General features: G+C 50.4%; 1 protein-coding gene across 4 annotated transcripts in view; it reads left to right on the top strand.

The window, feature by feature from the left end:
• The window catches only part of LOC118257315 (lethal(3)malignant brain tumor-like protein 4), a 50,892-nt gene extending 38,998 nt beyond the window's left edge, over positions 1 to 11,894 (top strand). For 2 of the 4 annotated variants that reach the window (XM_035565145.2, XM_035565144.2), the window contains 2 exons: positions 4,307 to 4,369; positions 7,746 to 11,756. In XM_035565145.2, the coding sequence (XP_035421038.1) occupies positions 4,307 to 4,369; positions 7,746 to 7,874 (192 nt within the window). In that variant the 3' untranslated portion in view covers positions 7,875 to 11,756. Of the gene's footprint in view, positions 1 to 4,306; positions 4,370 to 7,745 lie in introns of all 4 variants that reach the window. The other 2 variants (XM_035565146.2, XM_035565142.2) reach the window with 2 other exon arrangements.
• Positions 11,895 to 26,993: the final 15,099 nt, after the last annotated feature.

Genomic DNA, 26,993 nt, shown 5'->3' with positions numbered 1-26,993 from the left:
ACATCTTTATTTTCTGTGCCTCCCTAGGTAATGCTTTGCCATTTGCCTCGCATGTGCCATAGCTGACTCAGCTAGAAGTTGTACCTGAGTCCTTTATAAAAGGAGGGAAAAGATCCCTATTAACCCTCTGGTGCCCGTGGCTTATTTCAATGAATGAGACTCTCTTTTTTATTTACCCCTTGATCTTTTAGTGCTCAGGCCTGAAACACGATTCTGACAGCAGATTCTGTTTCTCTCTGGTCTCCCTCCCCCTCTCCTGTGACTTTCCTGCTTATTCACTTCTACATTGCAGATAATTCCAAACTGCACTGTGCATACCCACTCCTCCCACGTCTCCCTGCCTGTTTCCCCTGGAACAAAACTGCCCACAGCCTGACCTGATTTCTGACAGAGGTAGCTGTGCAGCTGGGGATATGTCTCTGCAGTCCCAGCTCTTGAGATGTCTCCTGTAATTAGGAAGCATGTGAAAACGCTGGTATCTTTTGTGGGCTGAGTAGTTGGTTTTTGCCTTGATGCCTTGGGCATAAATAATATTTGTATCTCCACTCAGGAAGTGGTGACAATTTGGATTCTGGCGCTTAATCACAGGCTATTTAATTGAAGAGAAATGTGCTGTAATGTTGCGCTTGCAAGGAAGGAGATAATCTGCAAAGCAGGAAAAGGTGCCATTCTTCATGATGCATAGAGGATCTTCAGAGACTTTTAAAAAGTGCATTTTCCCTAAGTGCCTCTTATGTCAGATAAATCCAATCTTGACTTTGTTCTTCATGCTGGAGGACTGGTTGGAGTCCGGTGGGATTGCAGAATCACAGGGGATGGGAACCACAGCAGATGTGAAGGCAGTAGAGCAATTAGTGTGGCTGGTTTAAAAACTGGCTATTTTTTATTCTTTTTTTTTCTTTTAAGTTTTAATGAAAATGAGTTAGAATTAAATTCATAGCAATGAGGAAAAAAATCTCTCTGAAAGGTTTTCTATTTGTATCCTTCTGAGAAAGCTTCCACTTTTTTTTTTTTTTTTCCAAAAGGTCTTTTAGTAAATCAATACAGGCAGGAGCAGCTAATCCTCTGACATGAAAACAATCAGAATCTCTTTCTTTTGGACAAAACATGGAGGTTGTTTCATGGAGGAGCAGAGACAGGATACAAGCCAAATAAAATCTGTCCTTTACAGTTGACCTTTAAAGCAACTGCTTGGTAAATTTAACTGGGATATTAGTTTGATAGCAGATGAATGTAAGTAGGGACCGCAGGGCATCGATGCAGGGCGTAGTGGTGTAGTGATTCACAATCCGGAACACAATGAACTGCTTGAAACTACTGATGATGCGCTGACTACCAGTAGGAGTGTGAATGGCACATTAAAAAGATCAGCTGCAGCACCACAACAGACCAGCTAAAGTCATTACAGGTTTTGTCTTGAGTTTTGGTAAAGTGGATCGGGTTTTGCAAATCCCGTTCCTCACAGATTCCCGTAGGAATTAATTGAGCCCTTGTATGAGCACTTGCAGGATTGGCGTGTGCAGGGCAATGTAGCCGCAAGGTCTGGAAGATGAAAGCAGTAGGACTTCTCTGTGTTTTAGTGAGTCCAAAGTAGATTTGATCTGTCGGCGTTTGGGCTTCTAACATCTTCCTGCAGGGCAAACAGTTGCCTGTGAGTTGTGCTTTGAACTCCGCTGCACAAAGGAGCCTATTCTGCTGATGTGAAACAAGAGCAATGGGAGTGTAAAATTCTCCTTTGGTTTCAGACTGAAGAACTGTTTTTATTTTATAAAACCCACATTAAGGAAAAAAAATCTTGCTTTAATTCTCTGTTGGTTGAGAACAGCTGAAATGACAGAGCAGCAGCAGTATTTAGGGACCCTCAAGCTAAGGAACCCTTGGTAACATTGAACAGTTCAACAAGATTATTTACTTTAATGTAGCTTTGTTATTTATTGAAAGCTTCCTATCATGTTTTCAAAGCACAGTTAGTGTAGGGTATTGAATCACGGGAGAACATTAATATGTGCCGGAGCTGAATTCTTCATTAGTTAATCCCGCATCAGATGCTAGTACCTTGTGAGGGGGCTGTCCTTGTGCTAATTGCTTGTGGGTTACTGCATCTGAGTTAAACCCAGCTCCTATCCCAAAAAATATCCCTAAAAGATACTCCATTACGGTGCCAATTTCGATATATCATATCTGGGATCTTGTTATCACCCCTTGCATGGAGATTTAAGGTGCTCTCAGAGTTACATAGAACAATTGCCCCCCCACTGGTATGCAGTCGTAGTGCAAAACAGTTCCACCAGATAGCTCTGAGGTTATTACGTGAGGTTATTACCGGCAGGAAAGGCAGGCAGGGGTTCACCTCCTCAAAGGAAAGGCCCTGATCTGCCTGATCCCGACACATCTCCTGCCCTCCCCAGCCTCACCTTTCCCTGGGGTAAGTGCTTCACTGCCGTGATTGTGCAGCTGTGTTGGGGTCCAGACAAGTTTGTTCCAGCCCGTGGTGCTGCTGTCCTGGCCTTCTGCTACTCCTTTTTCCCCCAGCTGCTGTGCCTTAGTTTGGGGACTGTCCTCTCTGGCGGTGGCACGGGCCAGGCAGGCCACCTGGCTCTGCACACCCAGGGTCTGGCTGACACCCTGGTGACCATCTCTCCTGTATTCTTCTCTTGCATCCTCATCCTTCCTCCTTTTTCTCAGTTTCTAGTGAACCCCAGGACCATTATTTGTTTAAAAGGCCTCTGTGGAGCAGGGTGCTTGCTGTGTACATACAAGAGACGTCTGGGACAGATCAAAGCCCCATCACCCTGACCATGACAGTGGCCAGCAGCGATTGTCCAGGGAAGGACAGAAGAGACAGAAGAGCAAATCAAGCTCAGAGCATTCCCCTGAAATCTCTGCCAGCCTCTTGATGCAGTGCCCATGAGGGGCACTTACCGTCTTGCCCCCAGGGGTCCTACTGTCATTTAAATTCCGGAAGATACCGCCCTGCAGAGGCATTTTCATTTGTTTCTTTTCATTATAAGGAAGGGAGGAGTTCAAAAGAAAATAGAGTAGTATTTTGTTACTTGTTTGCACTTCTACAGAAGATGATTTGGGAGTCATTGCGTGCTAAAGCAATTTTAGAGGTTCTCTTTAAAACCGAGCTTTCCCTCCTAGCACCATGTAATGGTGAAACATGAGAGGAGAGGAAGGCTCTGCTGGCAGATTGCGTAACAGAAGCAACAGAGTCAGAGCTGCTCACCAAAAATCAGCTCTGCCAGGGTGGAGCGAAGCCGGAGGGCAGGCTGATAGCTCCCTGCGGATGGAACTGGGGGAAGGGAATGAGCACGAGTGGTGGGATCAGCTGCAGATGCAATGACGTGATTTAGGAGAGAGTCTGACAATCGTGAGTTAAAGGGAAGCTCATCTTTGACAGTGACCCCTCCTAACTGTTTGTCTGTTTGTGTTTATGGAAGAAATGTCACATCTGTAATAACTCAAATGAATATGCCTCGTGAAACAGAGCTGTTCCTGCAAGGGAGCATCCAATTAGCATGAGATGTTTGATCTGATTATGCCTCAATATACAAATCTTCTGTGAACCAGTGAAGCTACAGATGGAGAAGACAATGCATATTAAATCATCCTCCACTGCATTCAGGATTGCTTCTTGCACTAGTTAGTGTTATATAACGTAATCCAAGGCTTGCTTGCATGTCTCAGAGGAGATTATTCCAAATGTTAACAGATTTCCTGCTTAGAAAGGTTTTCTCTAATATGAAATGTAAAATTAACTTATTTAATCCTGTTGGTTCCATGGATCCTCTGCATCTACCACAGATTAAATAAAACCCAAACTCCTCTCTTTCGTAGCTCTTCTGCCTTCCGTGTGTTGGTAAACCAGGAGTACTCATTCGGTTGGTTGATCTTCTCTCTTAAAGGGTTGTCATAGTGGGAAATTGTCTTTATCTTTCTCTTTCTAATTTTATTTTCTGATAATACCATAGAGGAAGTAAAGTTGTGGTTGGGTTTAAAATAGTCTATAACCATATGCACTTTTTAATCTGTAAAAACAATAGTGATGTTTTATAAGGACCACTTGGAGCATTGGAGAAACTGCTCTCTTAAAGGAAGAGAAGTGGTCAAATGGCAGTGTGGAAAGTATTTGTGTTGCAGCAACATCTCAGTAATATTTTCATGTATGTCGTTCATCAGTGGGAGAGTTATGAGAATTAAAGTGTGAAAAATTCTTGCATACAGAACTCACATACAGAAATGAGGCCTTTTTACTTGATGTCCATTTCAATCATTCACGTTTCTCTTCTACATCTAATTATAGGTGGTGAGCTTTATCCAGCGTCTACCTGGTTGCAAAGAACAAGCATCTGTGTTCAGGGAAGAGGTAAGCCAAGCCTGCCATGTGCACTCCCAAATGCAGTGCTGTGACACTGGTGGGTCTGCTCCGTACCCCTGCTGCTCCGGAGTTACGGGGCTGGCTGCACAGACATGCTCAGCCTTGTCATTAAGGAGCCTGTGGCATTTAGGAGGCAGCTTCAGCATCAAGCTCGATTCCAGCATGGTTAATTGCATTCTGCTGCTTTAAATTTCCCCTTCAGTTCCAATCACTTAGCTTATGCTTAACATCCTGTCTTGGACTATGGCATAGTGTTTCTGGCATAGTTATAAAGATGTCCTGTTGGAATGGTGCAGCGAAGATCTCATCTGCTCCCTCTAACGAGAACATATGCCTGCTCCTCTTGGTGAGGCTGGCAGTCGTAGGGTTTCTTAGGAGCCACTGGCTTCTCCTGAGGACCGAGGTGGGAGCAGGAGAGGGTCCTTGCCTTGAAAAGCAGTTGCTGGGAAGTCAGCATCGCCTGCGTGCGGCGTGTCTTGTCACTGCTGCCTTGTGCTAGGCTGGTCTCTGGACTCTGCTCCCTGTTTGTGGTGCCTTCACTGTGGCTTCTCAGAAACTGCAGCTAGTGCGGGATACGGTTGTTCTGTTCCTTAGCACATCCTGTCACTGATGGTACAATTCCCAGGCTCTGCTGATTGCTTCGGCTTCCAGTTACGATGCAGGTACAACTTGGAGGTTCTGTGCGAGCCCCTGATTAATATGCACAGACATGCCTCCCTTCTGTCACCACAGCTCTGCTGCTTTGATGCTAAGAGCTTGAGGGAAGGGGTTGTGCCTTCTCTGTATTCTGCGAGGCACTGAGCGCACCCTCTGTACCGAGGAGAAGCACTGCACGCTGTGGTGACTGTAAAGGGCAGGTTTTTAATAGATGACTGCTCCCCAGAGCTGGCTTCCTTTCAGGATGAATCAGGCCGTAGTGCATTTTATGGGATTTATGTCTCTGTATTTTGTTTTCCCTTATTTAAAAACACACACACACACCAAATAAAAAGCAAAATAAATTGAGGCTTGCAAGAAGCACTGTTCGCAGTGTGACATTCTAGTGGAATGCTGTTTAATTGAATATAGAGGGAATAATGAAATTTATCTTACTGAACCAGTCCTTCGGTGTAGCTGAGTGTGAAAGATGCAGCCTGATTTCTAGTGAAGTTGCGCTCAGAAATGAGGGCTTGGTAAGTGAGATGTAAGTCTTGTAATGAATCCAACCATTCACAATTCATTTTATTTCTTCTAGTAATAATTTAAATGGGTCCTGAGCAAGGTGGCTGTTTTCTAGTTCAGAGAGCAGCACGGCCTTGTTCTATTTTAATACCTTATTTTCTGCAACCTCCAAGTATGACTCGCCATGCCAAACAAGAGGGGCTTGGACTGTTTTTCAGGTTTCTGCTCAAACTAAACTGTCAGTTTGAAATTAAAACCCTTTTAGCAGTTTGGCTTTGGCCAGAATTCAGGTGTGAGTGACAGGACTGCTGGCCTCCACCAGGGTTGTCCATTCGCTGTAATCAGGCCTTTGAGTGCTCTCAGTTTAGGATAAATAAATCCCTTGCAGACTTCTCTTGGCGGGGGGGAGAGGGATAAGTTGCTGCTTACGTTACGAACGAAGAGAACAAATTGTGCGCGGAATTTTAAAAACCATCCAAATAAGATGGAACAAAGAAATGAATAATAAACCACAGGCAGTGATAACGGCGCTTGTTTCTAGGACCAGTTCAGGGAAGGTCTGTTTAAAATAAGCATCTTCGAGGCGATGCAGTGAAAGTGAAACACGGTAATAATAATATGGAACTCAAAAACATTTTGAAATATAGGACTGTTTTCCAGCAGCTTTCTCCTGCTCTTGACTCTTTTTATTTAATTTAAGCAGCAGTCCATCTATTTCAGGCTATTTTTAACATGGGCATTGCAGCAGTGTAGACTCCAGGCAGCTTGTAAATAATATTCACTGAGGTTGTGTGGCTGTCTGCGGACTGGGAGCCCTACTGTCATTTCCAGTGTACGTACTGGGAGGTAAAGTAACTTGCTAACAGTCTCTTGTGTGGCCAGAGAGGAGGAAACCAAATCTCCCGTGTCCCAGGTCTTTGCTTTAATTGTATGTTTGTCCAAGTTTATTGAATGTATCCTTTTCTGCCAGTTGTTGACATTCAAAAGAATTCTGGTTAGGAAGACTACAGGGACAGAAGAATTGTTATTCTGGATCAGCTGAGTGTCTGGTGGTGTCTGCTGGACTGGTGAACATCAAGCGAGAGGAGGAGATGGCTGTTGGTCTCTGTAAATGGACTTTAATGGAGTAACTTAGAGACACATGTATTGTTTGTCTGTGTCCATTAATCCTTGGCTTCTTCCCTGCAGCGTTTGGGGTTTATGTTAATTATATCTTTGCTGTCTCTCTGGATGTCCTTATGAACCCAAGTACATTTTTAACCTCTTCTTAATATGTTTTTACTCACTGGTACCTAGAGCATCCCTTATTTTCACAAGGTAGTGTGTTTTTGTATCGCTTGCTTTGAATCTAATTGAATGTCTCCTTGCTGATAGATTAGGAGAGTGTGTGTATAAATCCAGACAGATTCCAGGTCTTTACTGTGCCGTGTTTTATATAGCACATCTCTTTTACCTTGTGCTGAACAAGCGCATTTAGTGTCATTGAAAACTATTTCATAACAGCCTCCTGTTTTACTCCTTTAAATGGAGGCTGGTTGGCTGTGGGCAGAAGACTGGCTCTTAGAGCAGCCAGGTGTACACATCTAAGGGTTTTTTCTCTTCTGTAAGGTTTCTAGCAAAGCTGACCAAAAAAATCAGAAAAGCTTTAAACTTTACCCTGAACAGCTTAACAGGAATCCAAGAAGCTATGCAATGACAGTATATAATGAATGCAGTAGGAAATGGTGATTTTATACTTCTAATCATTGTAGATCAGCGTAATGGATTAATTCTTGGATAGCTGCCTCCTGAAGACTTGCATTTCCTGATCTAATTTCTGGCCACAGATTATGAATAGGCTGTAGGATTTTTGACAGTTGTTGGCTTTTTAGAGAAGTATCCTTACAGTGAACAGAAAGTCTAATGAACAAGCCTCCTCCTCGTGATCTCTTCATACTCTTTGCCCATGCTCTGGCTTCTCTGTTTCTAGAAGACGGGCTTCTTGGTTGAGGCCTGAGACCCCTGGGAAGGACAGTATGCCTGGGAACTTCAGGCTGTGTGGGTGCCAACACTTGGGAGAAATACAAGGTTTCAGTCTTCAGGGCTGTGCTTGTGCTTTCATTCCTCAGTTCTAAGTACATCATTTAACTGAACAACCAGAAGTGAGAGTCCTGCCTGTTTCTTGATGGTAATTTTTATCTGATGTTGTGTTTTGCACCTCTAGCAGATAGATGGTGAAGCCTTTCTGCTCCTGAACCAGACCGACATAGTTAAAATTCTCAGTATCAAACTGGGTCCTGCCCTGAAGATCTACAATGCCATTCTCATGTTCAAGTCTGCAGAAGAAGAGTGAGAAGAGCCCTTCGGCAGAGCCCAAGAGGAATTGACAGGGAACAGATCTTCCACCGAGAGCATTACAACGTGCCCAAGAGGCAGACTTGGACTCAGATATATTTTAAGTAGAACTTATTAAAAAATATTTTGAGGACATAAAAATCCTGCCGCAATCTGGAATATGGGGCAGCTTCACTTCCAAGAAGAGGATATTATTATATTTTGTAATTGAGTTTGGTTTTGATATATCAATCTCTTTTGAGATCTAGAAGACACCTCCGGTTATAAGGGGAATCCAGGGTAACATTGGTGGAGCTGCAATAGTAAGAGGAAAGTTACAAGTGAAATGAATTCTGTGTCTGATGATAGTGCCTGAAAGAGAGACTGAGTTATCACCAGCATGTTTAATATATATATATGTGTATAAAAACTCTGAGAAGAGAGTAAGAAAATAGGAAAAAGGTGCCCTTCAGAGCAATGCTGTGAGTCAAGAGCTGACTTTCTTACGACTGATTTTTAAATTCCAGTTTCTCCTGCTGATATTGTTCTAATACCCTTGATTCCCGGGCTGCTCACACCACAACAGAAGCGTACCATGGGCAAAGGGTTTCCACCAGTGGTCGCTTACATCATTTCTGTTAACAAGCAAACCTTTCTCATTCATGCCACCAGGCAGTTAGAGGCAAGCCCTATTTGGACAGGCTTTGGTAGGCAAAGCTCTCTCATACAGATATCTCCCACAGGAGACAAAGGTAAATATTCCAGATGTATTTCTCCCATCAGTGCTTTTGTGTAACTGCTATCTGGACCATGAACATCTTACGGCAAAATGATGCCATCAGGAGCACTTGGGAATTTGACGGGTTCATCCGAACCCTCTTCAGTCAGCCGAATGCTAGGAATTGAAAACCCACCAGTGGGCAGTGTTACGTGTACAGATGCAAGCAAGTTTCCTAGAAGCAATTTGCTTTTATTTTCAAACAATCCAAACCCCACGAACACTTAGTGCTTTAGCATTTTCGGCCTCCAGGTGGACATTGATCTGTTGTGCCGGTGAGCTGTGTGCTGTAGTAGCAGGGCACTGGCTCCCCTGCATCTTTAGTGGCGAGGCAGGAAGGAAGAACACGAGGGCAGGTTTCACTGAGGGGGGATCAGGGTTAGAACAGAGAGAAAAGCAAGGTAGGAATTACTTCTCAAAAGAGATTGCTACCTCCCTGGCACAGGTCAGCAAAGCTTGTGGCTCTGTTCCTGTGTGTGCAGGTGGCAGTCTGCATGCATTCCTGGCAGAAGAGAGCACTGGTGTTTCTTGCTCTGCTGGAAGCCAAAGCACAGCTTTAGGAACATGCAGCAGGGGCTGCAATGCCTTGGATGGGGGATTTCCATGCCGTTACTTCCAAAGCCATTTTTTTCCAGTGGGAAGCGGGGAGCCCTGCCAGGGCCCTGCTCAGCGTTTCCCGTTGCAGCTGGCAGCATGCTAGCTTCTGACTGCCTCTTCTGGAGTTCAGCAAGAACCATCTCAGCTAGGTAAACCTTTCCACCTCTTCATTCGAAGCCGCCAGGCCGTGAGTGAGTGAACAAACCCTCCGGAGCACTGGAAGAGTGCTTGCACTGGGCTGCCGAAGACTGGCATGCCATCACAGCCCAGGGCTGCGTGAATTTCTCAGGGCATTGCACGTTGAGATGTGATCCATCTGTGGGCACCTCAGACTCCCTCCTGAACTTGGCATCTTTACCACCAGTGCTGTTGCCTTAGTCCCAGTCCTGCAGCTTCTCTGGGAGCTGCCAGGAGCTGAGAATGAGCGCACCCTTCGTGACTGTGTGATGACACAGGGAATGCGCTTGGTTTCTGTCCCTAATCGCTCTGTGTCCTTTGTCCAGCTTTGCAGCTTCTGTGAAGGTCCTGGTGACTTTCCTAAGGTACTGAGTTCCTTAAATTTGTCGATAGAGCGGAATCCATGCTGCTGAAATCATTCAGTCCTGGATTAATGTATAGAGCTATTGGTCTCCATACTTTCTATTTTTGTGTAAGATGTGTAAGGAGTCTAAGCCTTCCGCAGAGAAGACATAGGGGTAGGGGGATATTTAATCGCTGAAACGTTGAATACCAGCCAGGCAACTGCAGGAGAATATAGTAATTTAATGCAGTATTAGGGACTAGACGAGATATGAATTTATTAAAATGAATTTATAGTATGACAACCAGGATATTCACCAAAGAGTCACGTTCCTTTTTCCCCACTCCGTGCACCCAAGTCTGTGTAAAGATTTCAGGTGTAAGTGGCACGTCCTGGGCTGTGACACAGCTCACCTTCCAGGCACAGCAAAATCCGTTCATTGACAACTGGAGCAGAGGGTCAGTGGCTGGATTGTTTTGTTCGTGGCCCTCCAACGACTTGCTCAATAACCCTGAGCCCTTCTTTGCTCCGGTTTCCCCGCCGTGACAGCCAGCCAGGTGGGCTGAGCGCAGTGTTACCTTGTCCTTGTCTCAGGAAGCAGGTCCTGCCAAATCTTCTGTTTTACCTCCTTCCTTTGGGAAACTGCCCTGGGGGACAGCAGACTGCCTCCAGCAATAAAACAAAATGTGATATAATTTCATCTCCTGCTATATATAGATAGAGGATGAAGAGAATTGGTGCAACAAGCAGTAAGATTCTCGTCGCTGAAATTACTCAAACAGAAGAGAGATCTTTAATCTAGGGGCTTCCAAGCCAGCTGGATCAGAGACGGAAATGTGTGCTTGGAGTTTATTCAGTGACAGCAGTAGTAGTGCTTTCAGCAGGGAGGAAGGAGGAACCCTTTTAGGGATAGAAGAAGGAGGAATGTGCTTCTTGTGCCTTTTTTTGTAATCCAGTAATTGTCTTTGCAGCGCAAGCAAGAATGTGCACACATCTATTACTAATTCTTTTTCCAAATATAGCTATATTCTAATAAAATCAGACAACTTCACGATACCACAAGGGCAAAAAGATTTCCTGTCCTCGCTGGACGCGTTTAAAATTCCCTAATATTTACAAGACTAAGAAAAAACAACTCATCTTTTAGCCTCAGCTTGGCTCCTTGACTTAGGAATTCACTGCTGGCCGATGCCACCTCGCTTGCAGCAGGGAGCCTTGCTTTCGTGGGCGGCTCGGGGGCTTGGTCCTGTAGCCAGGCTCTGCTTTTGCAACCTCAGCTCTGCCTTTTCCCAGTCCTGGTCACGGCCTGTGTCTAGGCAAGGGCTCTGCAGATGCCTTTGATTGTCTTAATGCCTTGTTGTCTAATTTGAAACATGCACTTTGAAGCAGAAAGCCAAAAGTTGGGGCTCTGTGTCGAACAAAAGCTGAAACTGGTTAATGCCACCTGGTTTAGGAGGCTTTCATAGTCTACTGAGTATCAACAGAAACCAGCTGTTGGCCCAGAAATAAATTACTTGAAAGCCGCACGGAGCTGTGGCAGCTTCGTGGGGACCAGCAGCACAGCTGCGAAGGCTCCCTTCTCGGTTAAAGTGGGTCTTACTCCCATATGCGTTTTGGAAATCCAAAGTGATCAAATGGTTCTCCTTTTCTCTTTTCTCCTCTGCCGTTTACTGTTAAAATTTTTCTGTGCCATCGCAGATGATTGTCTCCTTGTAATCCAGGAATAGCAAATTTCCGCTCTGGGTAATGAATCGCATTAACGTCGGACAGAAGCGTTCGGCAACACTGGGAGCAAAATTCTACAACCAAAGGGAAAAAAAAAAAAAGAAAAAAAAAACTCAGCCCAGGGGATAAGCTAGTTCAGCTGTAGAAGATTTCCTGCCTGCTACTTTCATGCCCTGCTTAGGGATTTATACCGCAGAAAGCTTTAAAGTTTCTGACATTCTCTCCGCCATGTGATGAGCTAGCTTATTTTTGAAATTCCTATTACTTGAACTGGAAACATGCACAGGGGAAGGGAGGGTGCGCACGTTGTCTCTGTTCAACCTCTGAAATGTTTGCCTGTTTTAAACCAAACAAATACTTGAGCTTTTTGACACTAGCCATGATGTTGCACTCCACCAATGCTTTCTTCTGGAAATGTGAATAAAATTAATATAAATTCAGACCTGGCTGGTTCTTTCCAAGCGCGGGGGCCGACCCCAGCTCCCTGCCCTGTGGGACTGCCCCAGGGCGGGTTCGGCATTGCAGGGGCCCTGCTTTTAGCCCCTTGTTTTCCTCCCCCTAAACCTGAGAATCAAAATACAGGGAGCATTTGCATCTCTCATCTCTTTAATCATGCAGAGCAAAGCCCCGTGTTTGTACTCTCCTTGATTTGTACACAGGACAGCATCGACTTCGGCCGGTATCACAGCTGAGGCTTTGCCTAATCCCCAGATTCCTTCCTGTGCTGCTGACAATATTTTAATCCCTCGTGCTTTTCTATTGCAAACCACCCCAGGACTATGCTGGCCTAAAGCAGCTTCCAAATCTGAGTGTTTAACCAAAATTAGCAAGAACTTGCTATCAGCATGAATCAACGTTAAACCTCGGCGTTTTGGGGTCTTTGTGTCCGTTTCACCTTCCTGGTGGCCCTGCTGGGCATCTTCCCTGCTGTCCGGGCTTCTCAGGAGGACTTCAGTGAACTCACCTGGGTATTTGTTTCTGTCTTAAGGTGGAAGCCTTCATCCTGCTCGCCCAGCAGATGGGCACGATCCAGCCAAAATGCAGGAGCGGTTCCTGCGGCGCTGTGTGGAGCAAAGGGGGCGAGGGTATGGGCTCGCCTGCTCTGCAGGCTGAGATTAGCAGACCTCTCAAAACTAAAAATATTGGCGAGCTGGCCTCCAGCCATAATTTCTAAACTATCCCATCATCAGGGTAAACATTTGCTCTCACTGGTTTTCCTTTCCAAGGTTTTTGCTTCTATTTAAACCCCGGCTTGTTTGCTTTTGTTACCGTGATCAGATTCCCAGTCTGGTGAGCCTGGATGCTTGTTGCATGCTCGATAACATCAAATTTTGCTTCTCCTTGCTCTGTTCGTTCCCTTGGGGTCCTGCTGGGATGTGTGCTCATCTCTGGCGTTGCACTTTTGATATCTGAATTTCTCCATGGAAGCCGAAGGGATTTTTTTTAACTGAGATTTTGATAGAGAAGTCTTAACAGAGCCGGGTGCATTAATCACCCAAATGGCTGATTACATTTGCAGATTATTCTGCTCAAGCAGTCAGGGAATTTTTTGTTCTGAGCCATATTTCTCCTTGGGCAGGCCAAACCTGTCATTTATTTTTTTGCCTGCTGGATGCTGGCGTCTGCGGCCACGTCTGCCTGACCACGCTCCTTGGGTTTTTGCTCACGCTGGGGCACCTGCACGCTGCCCAGGGGGGTTGAGCACCCACATGAAGGTTTTGAGGGGTCTGCTTGGTTTAGGTTGAAGGCAAAGCCGTGGTAGCAGGGCTGTGCCACTCGCATCACCTCTTTGCATCATCCTTTTGCCAAGCATCCGTCTCCTGTGAGCTGGGTTCACCAGGACCGCCTGGCACCGCTGTGCAGCCCTTCGGGCTGGCTCAAGCTACTGGAGCAGAACTTTGTGCTGCCTGCCCCCATCAAACCCTTGTAATTACACCGAGCTCTGGCAGCTGTGACCTGAGCATTGGGTTTTCTCCCCACCCATTTAAGCAGGTGGGCAGCTCTGCCACCCCCTGGGGAGCTCTTCCTTTCTTCTGCAGCTCTACCCTGGGGAGGACGGCGCTGTGAGGTATGTGCTGAAACTGTCCCTTGTTGCCTTTCTTTGCTGGATGTGTGCTGTTTTCCCACCAGAGAAGTTGTGCTCTGCAACCTGTACAGGGGTTGTGTGATTTTAGCGTTTGTACGTTGCTGTGGGGTCCCCTTTGAGCAGCTGGGTTCTTGTCATGCTGCTGTGAAAACTTCCAGAGGGGCAAAATGTGGCTGATGGGATAGAGGTAGCAACGGGGAAAAGGAGCATCCTACCGACCTGGCCCCGTGCAGCACATCTCCTGCCTGCTGCAAGTGGCCCCTGGTCCTCCCCTCGGCCTCCTCTCCTAGAGGATTTGTGCCCTGAGCGGTGTCCTTGTCTGACACTGCAGCCTTCGGAGAGCAGTGGTGGCTTCCCCTCCTTCTTCCCTCCCATAATATCTCCCAGGGTCACGATGCAGCGGGTGCTGGGGGCTGTTTGCCTTGGCTTTGCATTCTGGAGGCTGAGCACGGGTCCCTGCTGGGCTGGGCCCTGCTCCTGTCAGGGTGGGGTGATGCAGAGCGGGTTCCTTCAGAGCGATGGCAGCAGCGGATTGGGGTTAGGGGCTGTTGCTTTTGGATGTAAATGGCATTAATTCCAAGGGGACAATCTGTGCTCGAGTCGCCAGTCCGGTTTCATAGAGATGCTGCCTGCAGCCTTTATTCCCTGCGCGGGAAACGTGCCCAGATCTGCTCTGGGGGAATTTTGGGGCTGCAGTGGGGTTGTTCTGGTGAAGGAGGTGCCCACGTCCCCCCAATGCTCAGCAGGGCAGGGAGCAGCCGGGGTTACGTGAAGAAGAAGCCGAGCCCCTTCACCTCCTAAGTGCTTTTAAACACCAATTTTCATTGTGCTTTCGCAGCGGGGTTGAGGTGTTAATCAGCACTTTGTCGGTGCTCAATTAACCTGCTACTACCTGTCGGTGTAAAAGGAGGAGTGTGCTGGGTGCCAGCTCTCGCATCCTCACCTGTGCCTGTGGGGCTGGTCGGATCCTGCTCTTCCAGGGACCCCAGGCAGGTTCCCCGCTCCAGTTTCCCCTGCACATTTCTCATTTGGCCGCTGTAAAGCTCTCGAGCCCGGGAGCTGTAAAACCAAGCATCGCTGCACCGAACCTGTCAGCCCAGTGAGGGGGGGGAGTTGTGCCCCCTCCGTGCTCACGTGCGAGCTGATAGACAAATCCTGCCTTTGGGAGGAAAAGAAAAAGGTGCAAAGGACAAACATGGTGGCTGGAGGGGCCTGGGGATGTGCTGCCAGTCCTTCCCCAAATAATGCATTTGCTCCACTATTTATTGGCTTTGCCTGTCACTTCCCCTAATATTTTCTTACATCCTTGCTACCATGCACAGCCTCGGCTAGTTAATTGCCCCATGACGCTTTCTGGTCTGTGCATTATTCACCACCCAGACACTGTTAATGTAAGCAAGATATTTTTTCCCTTTTGGAGACGACCACATTTGCTGCTGGAGGCTTTCCAGCTGTTTCTTAGAGAAAGGCGCTGAAGGGCTCGGGCAAAGAGGGAACCAGCGCCACAGCCGGGTGCTGGTGGGGGGCTCCGAAACCCCCTGTCAAACCAGCCCCTGGCAAGGCTGAGCAGCTCCTGCCCAAAAGCGTGATCACGCGAGGGATTTGGAGCACGGTTTGTCTCCCAAACCAGCTCCAGCACCAGGGTCAGTCGGATGTTCCCGGGCATCATTGGCGCTGAGCTCTTTAGGGCCAGAAAGCGACTTTTGCAGCAATACTTATTTACGGAGTTGCCCCACCTGCACAATGCCAAATGTTCCTGCGCCACCAAGAAGCTTGAATCGAGCTTTTCCGCTCTGGGCTCAGGTACCCAGGGCATGTGGCTCTGGGTTTTGTTATCCCTGGCAGGAGCGCAGGAAGCTGTGGTATGTCTCCGCGCTACTGAGCGGGACCACACAGCTCTTCAATGAGCCTCTCCGGATGCTTCTTGCACCATCCTGAACTCGTCTCTTTTAGCGGTGGAATTGAAAATGGCCAGAGAAGAGGCTTGCATGTAAATTCCCCTCTTCCCAGCCTGGGGAAGGTCTTGCTCTCTGGTTTCAGTGAAAAAACTTTCCAAGCATCTTCATTTCAGAAGCAGCACAGCAGCTGAAACTTTTTAAATTTTTTTCCCCCATGAAATAGATTTCTTCTTCTTCTGGCTTGCACGGTGCTAGGGCACCACATGCAGAAAGAATTCACCTAATGAGTTGTTGGAGCTCAGCAGTGTGAGGCCGGGCTCCTGATGGGACTGGGACGGAGGGATGGGACTGGGACGGAGGGCTGTGGTGCTCAGCAGGGCTGTGAGTGGCCCCGGCTCCTCCTGGGGGTCAGGGAGCAGGGGGAGGTGGTTGGGTGGTGTGGCACGGGCATCCCTGCTGCTTTTTGTCCCTGCACCCTGGGACAAGACCTCTGATTCCCGCAGCAGCTTTATGTTCCTGCCGAGGACTCTCCTGACCCTCCTTCACTTGCTCCACTTTCTGCCTGGGTTGGTTTTCTTCTCTTTTCCATCCGGTTTTCCCTGCCTGCTCAGCTCAGCTGCCCTGGGAACCTCATTCCCTTGCCAATCAATTTGTCCTGTGTTTGGTTAATTCTGCCCCTCGCCCACACTCGATTCTCTTCCATCCATGAGTGCTACACACATGAACCCACGGGCTTCCCTCTCCCTGTCCCCACCTCTCCTTTCCCCACTCTCCCAAAGGTCTGCCCTGACCCTGCCCAAAGCAAAGGGGACACAGAGACCTGGGGGGCTCCCACCTCCCCCCCTACCCTGGCAGCTGGAGATGGCACCCCTGCCTCCTGCTGGAAAATGCTTTTTAAGACCCATCTCAAGTCCCCTTTCCCTTGCCAAGCATCTCTACTGACCTCAAGCCCTGCAGCAGAGCCAGGACCCCCCGAAATGCTCACAAACCCCGCGGTGCTCAAAGGGAGGCTCCTCTTCCCACGCGGGATGCTGCCGGGGTCTTGGTGCTCCCCTAAGCCTCACCTAACGCTAATTAGAGGCTGCGGGCTGGGCTGGGAGGATAAATAACGAGCGGAGATGCGCTCAGAGCAAGTGGGAGAGCAACGCTGCCGATGCTCATCTCATTGCAACAGCATTGCGGCAGGTCCCCAGCACTGGTGGCCCCACGAAAGGCTTCCCGAGGAAGCTGCTCTCCCACCCTCCTCCCCATAAACTGACCCCGAGCCCCTCACAGCCTCCCACACCGCTCCCCCGGGACCGCGCCGAGCTCGGGGTCAGGCGACCCGCTTGGAAGGAACCTGCCCTGAACTCCTCGTGAACCAGGAGGTGGGTGAAGGAATAATTCACACATCAAGTAAATAAAGCATCTTGGCTTCGGATCAAAACGTAGTTACGTTCCATGTTATCAGTTTCTGAGTAAGCCTTTTTTTTTTTTCTATTTATTTTATTTTTATTTTTTTTATACCCAGGCAGCTTCTCTTATAAAATGTGCATGAAGGCTTTATGTAAGCAGGGCAGGAAGAAGCAGACCCTTTTTTTAAAATCTTGCATGGAGTTATCTCCGCAGCAGAGCAGCTGAAGCTTTCCTCCTGCCCTAAAGCCAGTGCTTGTTTACATCTACTTACAATCAAATTACATTAAACATCCAGAGTGATGCAGCAGATAGCACCGTTTCGCCTTGCCATCGTGTTTCCAGCTGGCAGCCTAGCTCCACATCCACCACAAATGGAAAATCTTTGTAAACTCGAATGTAGAGCTGCTGGCTGCGGAGCCACGGAGTTGGCTTTGTGGTGGGAGAAAAACGGGGGGTTTGGCCCCGAAGCTGTAAGGAAAGGACCATGTGCATCTGAGAAGGGCTTGTAGCGATAACCAGGAGGACTGTAGTGTGCCGATATCCTGAAATATGTTAATGTGCTAAAAAGCCCACCTCCACCAAGCAGGAGGTGCCGTGGTTATCGCAGAGCCTGTGGTGAGAAGCTGGGGCTTCTGCAGACACTGCCACCCACCCCCGTTGGAGCTCTCCAGCACCCAGGCGAGGTGGACGCGATGCTTCTGCACAAGCCTCAGCAATGGGAAGAGCTGGGTGGACGTGTTTAAGTCCTTCTGGCTGGTGGAAGGCGGTTACCGGTCTTTGCAGGGAGCACGATGCAGCGGAGGGAGTTCTCCTTTGATCTTCCAGAGGCTCCAGCCAGCGCGGTAGCATCTGCAGCCCTTTCAGCAGACACGTCTGGTTAGGATCATCCACTGCTTCCGCCGAAACAGGATTTAAAGTAGGAGACCTCCCTTCAAAGAGGGGGCTTTGTTGAGCAGTAAAATTGATGAATTACTGGAAGGGATAAGGAAAACAAAGCCTTCTGTTGATCCCGTGGGGTAAGGCCTGCTGTGGCACAGATGCTCCGTGAATAATGGACATTTTTACCTCCCGTTACCCCCTCTGCACTGTTCTTCTCCCGGGCAGCAGCCAAAACACTTTAGGACATCTTGAGGTGCTCCTGCCCAGTTCCAAGAGGAGGAGCAGGAGTGGAAATGGAAAACATCTCAGAGATGGCTGCCGGCCGCCCTTGAGCAGAGCTCTTGGTGCGCTGGGGACACACCGATCCGGTCACCTTGTGGGAGGCTCCGCAGGGGTGCTGAGCATCATCTGGATGGGTGCAGGTGAGACCCGGCTGCCTTGGCCGCAATGCGGGGCATTGGCTGCTCTGCTTCGGGCAAAGAAGGACGAGAGCAACAGCCTGAGCCTGGCTGCCTTCATCCCGTCTCCCCGGTTCACAAAAGACAAGGAAACAAACAGGGTGGGTTTTATGTGATCCAGAGTGGCCCAGAGAGGTGCAGGGCGATGTCAGGAGTACGATCCGTTTCAACCAGCACCAGCCCTCCCGAAGCCAAACATTTTGTCTTGGGCATCTCAGCTCCTGCACCAGCCAAGGAGTAAAAAAAGAGCATCAGTGGAAATGGGTGATGCCCTCTTCTCTTACACAGCCATCTTGGGGTAAGACCTGTGGAAGAGCTGACTTCCCCCTTAACTCTCGGGGATCCCAGAGGATCTCTGCCTGCCTTTTGGATGTGGTGAATCCCCCTGGCAAGGTACATGGGATGCTTTCAGCAGCACTTCATGTGTCACCATAATAACACGGCAGCGTTTTTCTCCCATCTCCTCCTTCTTTAGGCCTGGCTGTGCAGGACCTCAGAGGGTAATTAACCCAGAAAGGCTCCGTGCAATGTTGAGCAGGTTCTGGCTGAATTTAGGGAACCATCGGATGGGAAATTCAGCGGCTGAAGGGACCGGGGCCATCCTGGAGCTGTTTCCTCGCCATCTCGCCCGCTGCTGCTCAGCCTACATCGAGAGATGCCAAAAACCAACAGCTGCACGTGAGGTCATAAAACAGTCCCAAAAGAATGAAAAAAAAAATAAAACCCTACACTAATACCCCGCTGGGAGCTCAGGTTCAGCAGGACTCATAAAATCACTACTTGAGCCTTCGGCAGAGTGTTAATTATTTTCATGCCTATTAGAGCCGGGTGTGTAATTGCTCCAGCGCCTGTTAGCAGGGTGAGTGAGTTCCTCTCCCGCATGGCACCTCCTTTTTTTTTTCCTTGTTTTTCATCTCAGTACAGCCATGGGGAGACCTGATCCAAGTTTTCTGCTTAATGTGGTGTCAGAAGTCTTTGCTAATCAGAAGGTCCGTTCCCCCTGGACCACTCAGGGGTGGGAGGGAGCCCATTTTGCAGCGTTTAGATGCCAGAAGAGCTTGCACTGCTGCCTTGGGAGAAATCCAGCGTTCATGAGCCTATTCATTTATTTCTTCAGCAGAAAATCATCCCAAATTTCATATCGCTTTGTAAGATGAAGCAGCACATTGAGGAAAGCAGCTCTCTGAGAGCTGGATTTCCCTCTTGTACTGGAGCATCTCTTCCCAGGAATTGCTCTCACTGTTTTCCCACCTTCCCTTTGGGCCCACGTATCGCCTCTGCTCCCCATTTCTTGACTTTTTTGCCCTCTTTTTAGCTTCTCATCCTTGCTTCCAGCTGCTTGTGTCTGGTCGAGATCTCCCCTGCTCATGGAGGATGGGGACAAAGGGCTCGAGCAACTGGGGTGGATGCACCCTGCGGGCCCTGGGCACGTGCCCCCATCAGCAGGAGGATGCTGCTTTTGTTTTTCCTCTGCAGCCCTCAGAGATGCTCTTACCACTCAGATTGACTCCGTGACAGGTTTCAGCTAATAATCACACTCAAATGTGCCTGCAAATATAATCAGTGGTAAATGTGCAGATATAATCATGCTGGGGAAGGGAAGAGGTGCCATTTAGCAGCTCCAGAAAAGCCTGCGAAGAAGCTGCTTTCTTCAGACTATCGGTCCTTGGGGAGCGATAGCACATGCAATATTCAGTGGGACATGGAAATCAACACAGAAAGAGCCATAAATATCTCCAGGAAAAATCACCGATGGAGATCACTAAGCTGAAAACGATCGGAGGTCTGGAGAAAGCCACCTCCGGGGGCTGCGGCCAGAGACCTGCATTTAATTCCCTCCAGCCCTGGCTTAAAGTGGGGAAAAGCTGTCATGCTCACCCACCCCATGAGGGCATTTCGGGAGGGCTCCTGAGCCCCAAAATACTTCTCAGGGGTGCGGAGGGGCAGGGCGAGCCGTGCTCGTGGCCGTGCTGCTGCGGAGCATCCCAGCGCGTACCTAATCTCATTACAGTGCTTTCCGTACCACCACAACGCTGACATAATTATCACAGGATTTTCCGTTAGCCAGTTCCTAATTGAAAACTTGCCTGGGGGGAAGCAGTGTCAGGTTGCTGAGGTTAAAGTTATCCCTTTTGCTCCCATGAAACCCCCCAGGTTTCTGGTTGTTCCCGATGGGTTTCTCAGTCCGTCTGGGGCCCTGCTGGGGCCTCCCCCCTGCCCGGTGTTCAGGTGGCCATAAAACATCTCCATTCCCGAAATCCGCACGGTGTAATCCTCTCCAGAGGGATTACTGCCAGCATTTGTCACGGTTGTCGGTGCCTTTATGCCGAAGGCTGTTTGGCTGCCACCACCTCGGGACTCCGAGTGTGCCGGGTTAGAGCTGTCCGTGTGTGTGTGCGTGTGTGGATCGCACGAAGCTCGGTGTTTTTGGGGTAAATCTTGGCGAAATGTGGTAACTGGTGCCATTCCGCCTCCTGAATGTCTGTGCACACATCCAGCCCCTCGCTGCTGCCGCGTTTTCCCACAAAGGGGAAAACTCGCCTGGCACCAGAAACCCCAGCCAAGGGCTTTGAAGCTCGCTGAGGTCCAGCAATGAGAGCGAGGCCTCACGATGGAAACGGCGGGGCTGCTTTAATTGCAAACAGCGTTCCTGGCCGCGCTGGTAGAGCACAAACCCTGCCGGCAAGCGCTGCCTGGCGGCACCGCTGCTGCACCCAGAGTGAGCAGAGATGCTGCTCTGCGTGGGGCGGCAGGATGAGGCCCCAGTGCATCTCCGGGAGCTCAGGAGGGACGGGGGGCTAGGAAAGTGCCACAATTCTGGAAAATTTTGGCTGTTCCTGTGCTTTAGTACGGGCTGCCGCGAGACTACGTTTGCATTGGGCTGGGAGAGCTCCGTGCGGATGCTCGCTGCAGGAATGTTGTGAGCTGCTTGCTCGCTCCTGCATGCATGGCTGAGTGTGTGTGCATGTGTGTGTTTTGTGTGTGTTTTGTGAGTGTGCACGGTGCACGCTGCGCCGTTGCCGCACGCAGTAATGATTGCCATGTGGAGCAGCGTGCCTTGGCGTGGCTCGCGGGGAGCAGGCAGAGCCTCATTCTCACAATAGGTTTAAGCTGCAAAATGTTCATCATTCCTGTGTGTGGGCACCTTCTCCCTGGGATGCTGCAGAGCTGCTGTTTTGGGGAGGTTTGTGCGATGTGTGTGTAGCTGATGTCATTCCACGAAACTTTCTTGATTCCTCCTTTTTTTGCCCCATCTCCCAGTGCTCAGCGCGGGGCAGGGAGCAGCAGGACGTCCTCTTCTTGTGTGTCTGTTACATGTCTGTACCCAAACCGTGGCCTTGCTAAATTCTGAATTTCCACCATTTCCATTATTTCTCCAGCATGCAAGATAAATGGGCATCTGCTGGCACACCTGGGCTGCCAAGAGCCAGGAGTCTCTTCCAGCTCCTCTCTGCAAACCCTCTCCTGTCCCCAGAGCCCCCTTGCTCTGGCAGTTTTACCTGGGTAAGCTCTCGCTGTTGCTTCCATTTATCTGGGCTGCGTTAAGTGCCTGGCAGGTTGCATTATTCTTTAAGTGCGTGCAGCTCTTCCAAAATCCATCTTCTCTGTAATGACACGCAGCAGAGCGAGCTCCCGCGGGCTGGCAGTGCTGAAGTCCTGCAGCATCCCAGGGACCCTCCCCAGCAGCGCGGCCACTGCGCACTCTGAGCCTCCTGAGCTGTGCCTTTTCCTGGTAAATATGGGTGAAGTTGAAGCCTAATAGGAGGAAAAGGCTTGATTGCAGCTTCTAGAATCAGGCTTTGCCTTGTGATCAGCTGTGGATCTGCCTGGTTTTATTTAGAAATTAGTGTATCGAGGGCACATACCTGTTACTAACAGATATTTCAGCTGAGGTCAAAGCACAGACCCTCGTTACACCCTGTGGTGGGAGAGTGCAATTAAAAGCTCTTCATTCTGCCAACAATAATTAAACAAGTGCATTTATTAGCCAGAGCAGCTCCGTTTGTGACGGGCATCACGAGAACCCAGGGCTGAGTAGCAAGAGGGCTTCAGTGGGGACGGATCTGCACTTCTGTGCTGGAGCAAAACCGAGGGGTGCAGAGCCAGGGCAGCAGGCTGGGGGGGAGGAGGGGAGAATCGAGGGGCTTCCATCCCAGGGGCAATATGTGGGTCCCATGGGGCAGCAGCAGAGTGGGGCTGGGACCTGCACTGGGCACTGTGCTGCTGTCACCCAGAACTGGGTGCTGCCTCAGCACTCAGTACCCCCTGCCCTGCGCCACGGGACTGCCCCAAGCTGTGATTTTTCTCTTCCTGGGGCCAGGCGGGGGGGGGTCCCCATGTTCTCAAGCCGCAGGGGATCCCCTCACATCAGGCTGTGTGTGGGACATTGCACAGCAGCACGGGGGCTGTGGTGCAGTGGTGTAGGGAAAAAGCAAGGGCATGGGGTTTTCAGCAGAGGGGACAGGGACCAGGGGTTGCCTGGCCCTGGGGAGGGGGCTCGGATGCTTCCCCGCCCTGTCTCCATCCCCAGTTCATCCCACGGCTGCTCCAGGACCCGTCCCTGCTCGCAGCCCGTCCGGCAGAGCTGCCCCAGCTTTCCTGCAGGGCAGGCAGAGACACCAAAGACACCAAAGCCCCGAACCATTCCCCGTCCTGCCTCGGCCCCTCTCCCCGGCTTGCATCATGGAAACAAAAGCTCGGCCTCCGGCCGGGGCCCCTGGCACGGCTCCACGCAGCCGCTCGCTGAGCCACAGCTCCGCTTCCTCCTTGCCCAGGGGGGCGGCTTTTCCCTTCCCTCCCCTGATGCCGCCGCTCGTCCCCCTCTCCTGCGACAGCTCTCGCTGCTGGGAACGCCGAGGAACAAGGAACCGCCGCCTTCTCCTCCTTCCTTCCTTGTCATCCACGAGCAAGAACCGATTAAGCCGGCAGAAGCTCAGCCCTTCCCTGCTTCCCTTTTAATTTCAGACCCCTGGCATGAGGGGACACGATGAAATGCAAGATTAAATGCCTAATACCCAGGATTTGGGATTACCGAGGCCAGTCTGGGTGGTTTGAGGTAGAAGGACGTCTCGGTTTAAAGGGAAGTTTTCGCTGGCGGTTCCTCCCCGTGTCTTCTCTCCCTGCTCCATGCTTGGAAGCTGCCGTGGTTGGCAAATGTGATGCTGGAAGGATGGGGTGAGCACCAAACCCCTGCATGGATCCAGCCCCCAAATCCTGCTCCAACCACTGCCCCCAGGGTGCACACGGACAAGGTTTCTGGGTTTGTAGGTAACAGCTTCGAAAGCCCCTATCCAAAACCAAGTGTATAACATGTTGAAATCGCCGCTGTTTCACCCTCTGTCCTGGAGGATTTCAGGCTTTGATAGCTGCTAAGTTGCTGCTGATTTATTCATGGCCACTTCCCACCCATTAGCTTTAATAGCTCGGGTTGCTCCGCTCCGCTCCGTCTTTGCACAGGAACCAGCCCCTGTCCCTGCCTGGCCTCTGCTGCCGAGGTCAAGCGCAGTGAGATGCCGGAGCCCAAATAACGTCCTGGAAGCAGCTGGAGTGCCGGATTTCCATCCTCACCGCCCGACCTTTGCAGCAGGGAAAGATGCCAGCAAACGTCCCCTCTCCTCTTCCTCTCGGTCTTCTCACTCAGCACAGGGAGGGAGCTGTGGGGTGCAGTCTGCTGAGGATGAGCCTGAATCCAAATATCCCAAATCACGACAGCTTTGTGTCTGAGCCTCGGGGTCAGCTCAGCTCCTTTTCCGTGTGAAATTACCCAAGTCCTGCTCGTTCCCGGGGCCTCAGCTCCCTGCCTGTGCCCTGGGATGTTATTTGAGGCAGGGGGGTGGGTAGATGTTGTGACTCTTGAAAGATGCTGAGACGTGGCTGATGGGGCAAGGAGCAGATAAACGCATTGTTAGTGCTGGGGTGCGGCTTGGGTCCCTCCTACTTCAACCTACCCGCGATAACTAGCCATAACATATAGGAGAAGGCTGTGGCCATTGCACTGGATGATTTTGGGGTCTCCTGGGCACACCCCAGCCAGGGCACGTCTGCGGGATGGCCGGGGCTGAGGGCAGCATCCTTCATTGACGTGCTGTGCCCAGCCCGAGTGCTGACATGTCCAGGGCTCCTGCAGCAGCATCGCCCAGGGCATTGCCACGTCCTCCGCCTTCAGCAGCTGCCCACGATGCGGGGATTGGGGCCGTCCCCCGCGGTGCCTGAGGAAGGAGGAAGAGGTGGATGGAAATGAGATTTGTCTTCCCACAGGGGCCGTGTGGAGCTGGAACTGTTACGGCTCATTTCGAAATGAAAAGGCAATCTCCGAATATTGCGTTTCTGTGAAATATTCCATCCCAGCTTTAGCTGAAGCACTTCACTTCAGCTTTTATTTTTGTTACTTCAACATTAGCAAGCACTAATGCTGGGCAATTTAGAGCAGAACCTAAATGCCAAACCAAAACACTGATGAGTTTGTGCTGAGAAGTTTGACGGCACTTCTGAGAAACCTCCAGCTGCTCTGCTGAGCCTTTTGGGATGGGAAGGCACTTGGTGCGTTTGGGGATAATTCTTTCTAGGCTCTCCTCTCCTCCATCAGGATCCCTTCCTTGGTCCCTGGTGTGAGCAAGCAACCGAAGCGACAGGCGGATGCGTGCCTCCAGAGCAAAGCCCCCTCTCCTGAGCATCGCTGGCTGCTCCAAACCAGGGCGCTGACCCCCCCCGGGCAGCACACGGGTACATTCACACCAGGAGCGAGCGCTGGCACTCGCCTCTTCCCACTTCCTTATGCAGGGTGATGATGTGCAGTGCGAGTTCTGCCTTCCGCAGGCACCGGGTGCAATTAGGAACAGCCCTGGTACAGATTTCCTCCCCCAGCTCGTGCTGATGCAGTGGTGCTGGAGCTGGGAGCGAAATGTTGAGGTGCTGCTGGGCTCCCCGCCCCCCCTGTGCTGGGACTCCAGGAATGTAAATGTTCTCTTTCAGAAATATTTTCGGCCAGGCGTGCTTGCATGGCTGTGTTTTTGTGGCCCTCCATTTGCACAAAACTTCTCCTTTTGGCCCCAAGTTACCGCCCTGATGTTCCCCTTGACTGGAAGAGGTTTCTGTTTGGTTATCTGGGAGGAAGGAATAATTCCCGAAATTGTGAGCAGGATAGAGCTCTGCGACCCGCGGGCCCGGTCATGCGGGGAAGGATTGCTTTACATGGCAGTGGAGGAGGGAGCCCATAAATCAGAGCAGGAATGTCGTGCGCTCCACCTTGTCTCCTGCGCTAGTACCGCTGGATGTGAGAATAAAATACAGCATAAGGCAAAGTCTGCAAAACAGGATTATAAATCCCTGGGAAGATAAGTCATTTACCCTTAAAGCTTTGGTAATGTATTAAATCTATTCATTTTGTAAATTTGGTTACCTTTTATTAACCTACAAAAATATGCAGGTTTTCTTGTATGTGGAAGCGGATGGCATTTCCAGAGCTCGAGGCTTCAGGTTTTTCCAAGTTCTCATTGACAAACTGGAGATAATTACTTTTCCAGGGACATGAAGCTAATGACTCCACATTCACCGAGAGCAGAGCACGATTAATCACGAGCCTGTTTGTGTTTACAGCCACTTCCCTCCCCGCCAAAACGGGGCCACCTCTGAAGCTGACTCTGAAGTTTTTTGTCCCAGCGCGCTGGGAATCTGGCGCGCTGGCTATCTCCAGGCGTGTGCCAAAAATACGTCTGGGAGGGACTTTGGGAAGACACTGGCTCATCCCCTTGCCTTGGTGGTTCTCGTGATGCCTTGCCCAAATCTCCTCCATGGTAGTGCAAGTCCGCAGGCTTTGGTGGATGCGGAGAGCAGGCTCTTCCCCTTCTCCCTGCAGCAATCCTGTGCCTGTCGGGGAAGCCGCTGTCAGCATCACCGCCTGGTGAGGGGCTGTGCAGGTTCCTGGGCACAAGGCAGATCGAGGCTCTCGCACCCCACAGATGCCAGCTCCTGAGCCAGGAGCAGAAGACTGTCCGGCTTCTCCTACAGAGACTGCTTCCAGCCATGAAACTTTCTTCCCGGAGCGAGGCGAGCGCAGCCACAGCCCAGGGATACAGCAGCGAGCAACAGCCACCACGAGCCTTTATAACCTCCTCAGCTGTGCTGTGGGAAACCCGTCAGGTCCCCGCTCTGTGCCTCAGTTTCCCAACTGACGGGGAAGGGAGAGGGATGTCTGCTTCGTGCCCAGTGCGTTCTCGTGGCTGAGCCCCGGGCTCTGCCGTGGGACCGGTGCTGGGGCTGGGCAGAGCCAGGCTGTGGCCCAGCTCCAGCACACAGCAGCGGCCTCCCCACCACCTCCAGCAGAGGGTCAGGGAGGGATGCGGGGCGGGGGCTCCTCTCCTCCCCTTCCCTCTGTCGGGGAAGGCTCCGCAGCCTCAGCGCGCGGTGCCAAGTCCCGCTCCAACAGCTGTATGTTCTCCAGCATGAGTCATCCCACCCCAGCGCTCAGCCTCTCCACAACAACATTCCTTCTCTCTGATCTAAGATCCTGGCTGTGATCAGTCGCTGTCTCCTCCTTCCCCCGTCCACATGGTTCCTGTGCCCAGAGCCGGTCCCCAAACGAGGCAGCAGGGAGCAGAGGAGGCTCTGCCAGGAGCAGCAGCCACCAGAGCCTGAAAAAAGGCACGTTCAGATTCCCCTCCTTCCCCCCAGATCGGGAGGGAGGTGCCCAATTACCATGAGATCTATTTTTTTCCCCTCTCTCAGAAAAGAGGCAGTGATGTAGATCCTTTTTCACGTTGCCTTCTGTTGTTCCTCCCCATCCAGTGTCCGCAGCAGGGAGAG

This window comes from Cygnus atratus, chromosome 23, assembly GCF_013377495.2.
Source record: "Cygnus atratus isolate AKBS03 ecotype Queensland, Australia chromosome 23, CAtr_DNAZoo_HiC_assembly, whole genome shotgun sequence".
Taxonomy (NCBI): Eukaryota; Metazoa; Chordata; class Aves; order Anseriformes; family Anatidae; genus Cygnus; species Cygnus atratus.
Note: the sequence above shows the minus strand (reverse complement) of the source record. Positions and strands in the feature narration are given on the sequence as shown.